The 6284-nt window shown below is 30.1% G+C and overlaps 1 protein-coding gene across 1 annotated transcript; it reads left to right on the top strand.

Moving 5' to 3' along the window:
- The first annotated feature begins 1523 nt into the window (after positions 1–1523).
- On the top strand, positions 1524–3504 carry LOC112791219 (ras-related protein Rab7). The gene is made up of 7 exons (XM_025833955.3): positions 1524–1762; positions 2013–2039; positions 2508–2607; positions 2676–2822; positions 2899–2979; positions 3055–3200; positions 3308–3504. The coding sequence occupies exons 1-7, from the start codon at positions 1704–1706 to the stop codon at positions 3369–3371; spliced, it is 624 nt and encodes a 207-aa protein (XP_025689740.1). The 5' UTR covers positions 1524–1703; the 3' UTR covers positions 3372–3504.
- The last annotated feature ends 2780 nt before the right edge of the window (positions 3505–6284 follow it).

Here is a 6284-nt window from a genome sequence, read left to right as displayed (position 1 = left end):
TTAATTTTGGTGCATTCTGAATTTAATTTCAGTGCATTCTGGTATGAGTTTGTTTTAAACTGAGTTTGTTTGTGTGTCGTCATCATTAAGAAATTTCGGTGCATTCTGAATTTAAATTGTTATACATATAAAAAGAAGATGGCGATGATGACAATAACGATAACAATAATGATGATGATGGAGGAGAAGGAGAAAAAATGAAAAAATCGAAAAAATTTAAATAACAAAAAAAAAGAGAAAGAAGAGGAGATGGAGGTGGTAGTGATGACGATGATAACAAAAGCAAAAAGATGAGAAAAATAGAAGAGGAAGAGGAAGATGAGAAGAAAAAAATAGCAATATTAGTGAAAATAAAAAGAGGAATGCGAAAAAAAAAAAGAAAAACACGAAGAAGAAAGAGCGCGTATGTAAAAATAAATTATAACAATTTAGTCGAACTTGATTAAGTATTTTAAGATGAGAAGAAAAAAAAATAGCAATATTAGTGAGAAAAAAAAGAGGAACGTGCAAAAAAAAACACGAAGAAGAAAAAAAAGAAAAAAGAGCACGTATGTGAAAATAAATTATAACAATTTAGTCTTATTTGATTAAGTATTTTATTTAGTATAAGATTTTATTCTAAGAAAAAGTCTCATTTTTTTGAATTTGTTAGAAGGAAAAATTAATATATAATTTTTTATTATTATCTATCTAAGATAAAATTGTCTTGAGAAAAGTAAAATTGCCATTTAATATAGAAGATTAATTAATATACCTATCATTGTTCAGGATAAATCCTCCTATGAATGGTGCCTGGTGTTGCATAGAATTTGATGTCTAGTGATAAATTTAATTAAATTATCATCTAACGACTCTTATTTGTCAATTCTATATGAAAATAAGTGCACGTAAACTTCTATCTTTGATATCTACCTCTCTCAATACGTGCCATCATGTTCAATACGAAGATACAAAAATTACAACACGATCGTGTAACAAATCGTGTAACAGATCCAGAAAACCACATACAACTTGATGGCACATTATGAATCATTAATGCATCACACATGAGATGAAAGTGATTTTCACCTGAAATTAGTAATCACTAATTATATCATAAAATTTAATTTTCATATATTATTAGAATAAAAATAATTAAAATTTAAATTTATTAATAAAAAAAGTATTAAAACGCATAAATTTCATTGGTATTTATACTATGGAATCAAAATTAAACACTTACATTATTGGGTAAAAGCGAAAATTACGGTCACCTTGTCACTTGCATAGTTGGATTAGACAAGAGAGTCCAGCTCAACCGTTTTTTCTTATTCAACTGTCCAACTGTCAGTGTAACCACCACCATATTCAGATGAAGCAATAAGAGGGTAGCACGTATATCCAATAATGTTCAATTTCGGCTCTATGAAACAATTATCTAAGCTTTAACTTAATCAACACCAAATACAGAGTTATACATATAAACTTTTTTTTAATTATTATTATGGTTAAAAATAAGGATGCACCGCTGTCACCAGAACGTTGGTTTTGGTTGGCAAGGCTTCACATGCTTCTCACCAGCATCATTCAAATGCAGAAAAAAAGAAAAGCAATTACCCAAAAAGGAGGCTATCATCAACATTCAACAACAATAATATAACTTTTCTCTCATAAATCTTTTTGTTCTTCCACTGCTCTGTGCCACCATTTGTTTGCTTCCAATCATGGACATTTCCCACAAGAAGAGAACCTTGCTTAAGGTCATACTCCTTGGTGATAGTGGGTATGCATATATCTCTCATTTTTTTATTCTTTCTAAAATCCCATTCATGATTTCTTCTTCTTCGTATGCTTCTATAGTTCTGCTTAGTAAGATCATTTTTGTGTTTGTAAAAGCTGCAAAATGTGAAGATTCTAGACCAAAATCCAAACATACACTTTATCATTTGGATGAGACTACTTTCATTCATGCTTTGTCCAATGTTGATAAATTGTTAATCACAATTCATTTTTCTTCATCTATCTTATTTCAGGGTTGGGAAGACTTCTTTGATGAACCAGTATCCATTTGGCACTTGCATTTTCAGTATTGTTCATAATCATTATTATTATTAATTTTTTTTTAAAAGAGCGGGAGTTTGTTATTATTTTTTCTGATGTCAGTGATTGGCTGGAAGTGCATTATTAATTCTAAACTACGAAGGCTTTCAATCTTTTCAATGTTTCCCCCTTTTTGTTTTTGTTCTGTTTTAAAAAAACAGTGTATTGCATAGTCATAATCATTATTGGCACATGAGTTGGCAATCTATGCTTGGAGGGAACACTGGTTCATGTGACAGTTGGCTGCTATTAATTGGGCCCTAAATGTTTCCACTTTCCACATCCACATTATTATTTTCCATACTAATAGGAATTGACTTCTAAATTAGTATTTTCCCTTTATTGGGTGTTTGGCACTAAACATGCAAAAAAGAAATGCATATATAGCATAGTATAGTATTACCGTGGAACCTTAATTTTGAATTTAGGTACGTTTATAGAAAATTCAGCCAGCATTATAAAGCCACAATTGGTGCTGATTTTGTCACAAAGGAGCTACAAGTAGATGATAAACTCGTCACTTTACAGGTCAGTAATTTTAAGTTATTTCTGATAACTTTACTTTTAACTAACACAAAATGAGACTCTTTTGGCAGATTTGGGATACAGCAGGACAAGAAAGGTTCAATAGTTTAGGTGCTGCATTTTATAGAGGTGCAGATTGTTGTGTTTTGGTGTATGATGTAAATGCACACAAGACATTTGACACACTAAACAATTGGCATGATGAGTTCATTAAGCAGGTATGTACTATTTAGCACCTTTCTGAATGAGCAATACATGAGATTATATCTTATATGTTTTGGTGTTTGGCCTCAGGCAGATTTGAATGATCATGAAGCATTTCCCTTTGTGTTACTTGGGAACAAGGTTGATGTAGATGGTGGGAACAGTAGAAAGGTATTAAAAAGAGTTTGGGCCTTTGAGATTAATATGCATAGTTTTGAAGTTGAAATCTCATTCAACTTGTTGCAGGTGACTGAGAAGAAAGCTAGGGAATGGTGTGCTTCTAGAGGGAACCTACCATACTTTGAAACCTCTGCCAAAGAAGGATACAATGTTGAAGAGGCATTTTTAAACGTAGCAAAAATTGCATCAGAAAACGAGCACACACAAGACATGTGAGAATCATTTAATACATAACTTCATTTAAGAGAAGCTAGAGTGATTCTGCTATTTTGCTTCTGTTGGGGGCTAACCGCTAATGATTTTTTTCTCTTCTTGACAGTTATTTTCCCGGAATATCTGAAACTGTTTCGGAAGCAGAACAAAGAGGTGGCTGTGCATGCTGATTTTTTTTTTTTTTTTGGAATTTAGAGGATGAATGTATTTTGATGAACCTTATGTTACTTTTGTCCTTCTCTTGTGAAGTATGATGTAGCATTTTAGCTTATTTATTTATTTATTTATTATTTGTTCTTTTAATTTAGCATGGCAGGGATCAGATTTAAATGCAAAAACGCAAATTGAGCAGTTCACCAGTATGATAAATCCATATATATTGGCCCATTTTCCGTAGCTCAGTTCGCAATATTTATTTTGACAAAAATATTATATATACACTAAAAATTTACACAATTTTCAGTTATTATATATTATTTGTGCATATTTATATATAATAATTTATACAATTTTTTAGCTATATATAATAATTTATATAATTTTTTAGTTAAATAATCAGTTAGTAGAATAATTAAATTTACTATAATAAAATAATTAAATATTAATAATTAAATTTATCTATAGAATTATAATATTTTTTTATAAAATATCAAGTATATATTTTATATGTAATTGGTTGCAACTTTTGTGTAAGTATTATTGTTATCTTAATTTTTGAAACTGTAATTTAATATCAACCAAAAAATACACTGATTTAGTTAATTTTTATGGGTTATGCTACGTGTACATTACGATCACCTATCAAAAGTCAGGCACCAATATAAAATACATGTTGAAATATAAATACAGATTAAAAATAAATTAAATCACACATGTATTTATACATAAATGCATTGATGGCTAATTTTAGTGGAGAATTTTGGTGGACAAATAGCATTTTTCAATTTGGGTTTATTTTGGCAAAGAACAAAAGACTTGGTGAATATTTGTGGTGAATATATAGAAGGAAAGTTCTATGGTGGCATTGGTTTTGGTGGCTAAAGGTGACATAAGTTTGACCAATAAATAAAATATTAACACATAAAAAAAATTAAATCTAAAACTAATATGATTCTCTCTTTTTTATAATTTTTTTATAATTATAAAAATAATTTAAAAACATATTAAAATAATTTTATAATTATATTTATAATTATTATTTTATTATTATTTTTATTTTTAGAAAATAATTTTTATAATTATTTTTACTAAAATAATTTTTATAATTATTTTTATTTTTTAATTATTTTTATTATTATTATTTTTATTTCTAAAAAATAATTTTTTATAATTATTTTTTTTGTAATTTCAAAAAACTAACACTAAAATGATATTTTTTCTCTTGGTGTTGTTTAAAAATAATCATAAAAAGTTATAAGAGAGAGAATATTATTTTGGTTTTAGTTTTTCAAAATTACAAAAAGAAAAATAATTATAAAAAAATTTATTTTGATAAAATATAATTAAAAAATGATTTTGGTGTTATTTTTAGAAATTATTAAAAATAATAATAATAAAAATAATTAAAAAATAAAATAATTATAAAAAAATCATTTTAGTAAAAATAATTATAAGAATTTTTTTTTAAAAATAAAAATAATAATAAAATAATAATTATAAATATAATTAAAGATTATTTTGGTATTATTTTTTTGAAATAAAACTTTATAATTATAAAATAATTATAAAAAATTATTTTAATAAAAATAATCATAAAAAATCATAAAAGAAAGAAAATCATTTTGATTTTAGATTTAATTTTTTTGCTATATGTTAATATTTTATTTGTTAATCAAATTTATGTCACTTTTAACTACTAAAACTAATGTCACCATGGAATTAGAAAACAAGAGTCCTGTTACGGTGGGTAACCGGAGATTAATGAGATTGATGACGTTTGACGGCCCAAGTGCGCGAAGGAGGGGAACTCCGGATGGGTCTGCAACTCGGGAGGTTCCGTCCGACTTGTGCCCGCGAGTGAATGGGGGGTGGTATCTGCAAAGACACTCCGATGCCTAAGTTAGCAAGAGTGTGAGCAGGTCTAGAGAGTATTGGACTTAGAGATACCTGAGGGGTGTCAGTGTATTTATAGTGGTGAGCCAATAACCACCGTTGGAGTAGTGCCGTATCTTTAGGATGTAACCGTCCCTATTATCTTGGGGAGGTTAAGATATGGCTTTATGAAGTGGTTAGAGAGATTTCAGGGGCGGTTACTCATTCGAATGAGTATTTATCTGCCAGCTAATCTCACATCCGACTTCTTCAGACCAAGTCGTGGTTGATACCGACTTCTTATGTGAAGGTCGGTACTTAGCTAGGCTTAATCCTTCAGATTAGGCCTTTTATTTGGACCTGGGCCTTTATCGTTGGGCCAGGGTATGAACAGTGCCCCTACTTGAGCCCAAATTTTCTTTAAAGTTTGGGTTCAAGTATCCAACTCGGGTTCGTAGTCGACTTGCTTGGAGGAAACATGAGTCTTAGAAACCGACGTGATTTTCGCGACCTTTTGTTTCTGACAGTTACGTCAATTCAAGCGTCGTGTCCGTTGGGGAAGTGTTAAGGGCTTTGGTAACGGTGCAATCTCATTAATGACTGCTCCGCTTTTACCATTATGCCCCTTAGCGTGTTTACAAATACTTTCCCTCTTTTTCAATTTTCCGTTTCTGCAATCTTTCAAACTTTTTCTTTCCCTGCTCGTGCTGCATTCTTGTGTTCGAAGATTTCCGTTCTCTCCGGCCTTCCTTTCTTCGGATAAAGGTTAGTTTTGTTTCTTCCATGTCATGCCTTATGTTTGCATGTTTTGTTTTGTGAGTGGATAGGTTGACCTGTAGGTTCTAGCTTCGTATCTCTCCTCTTTAGGGGCCATGTTTTTTGATTTTTCTTTTTCTTTTTCTCTTTTGTAGGTTTCTGCCACTTTTTCTTTATATATAAAAAATGGCTTCCGTAGACGTTCTTTCTCAGTGGGTTGATGTTACGGTCCTTGGGGAGGAACCGTTGGTCGATGCTGAGTTTATCACTCATCTTCGTACTCATCACAGGCTCTG

The sequence above is a fragment of the Arachis hypogaea genome, chromosome 3 (genome assembly GCF_003086295.3).
Source record: "Arachis hypogaea cultivar Tifrunner chromosome 3, arahy.Tifrunner.gnm2.J5K5, whole genome shotgun sequence".
NCBI classification, from domain to species: Eukaryota; Viridiplantae; Streptophyta; class Magnoliopsida; order Fabales; family Fabaceae; genus Arachis; species Arachis hypogaea.
This window is presented reverse-complemented; position numbering and strand designations above follow the sequence as displayed.

Bases quoted from the DNA above. Each gene is read 5' to 3' on its own strand.
- LOC112791219 (XM_025833955.3), top strand. From the start codon at position 1,704: ATGGACATTTCCCACAAGAAGAGAACCTTGCTTAAGGTCATACTCCTT. The intron at 2,823-2,898 runs GTATGTACTATT...GTTTGGCCTCAG, and splicing joins ATGATGAGTTCATTAAGCAG to GCAGATTTGAATGATCATGA. The intron at 3,201-3,307 runs GTGAGAATCATT...TCTTCTTGACAG, and splicing joins AACGAGCACACACAAGACAT to TTATTTTCCCGGAATATCTG.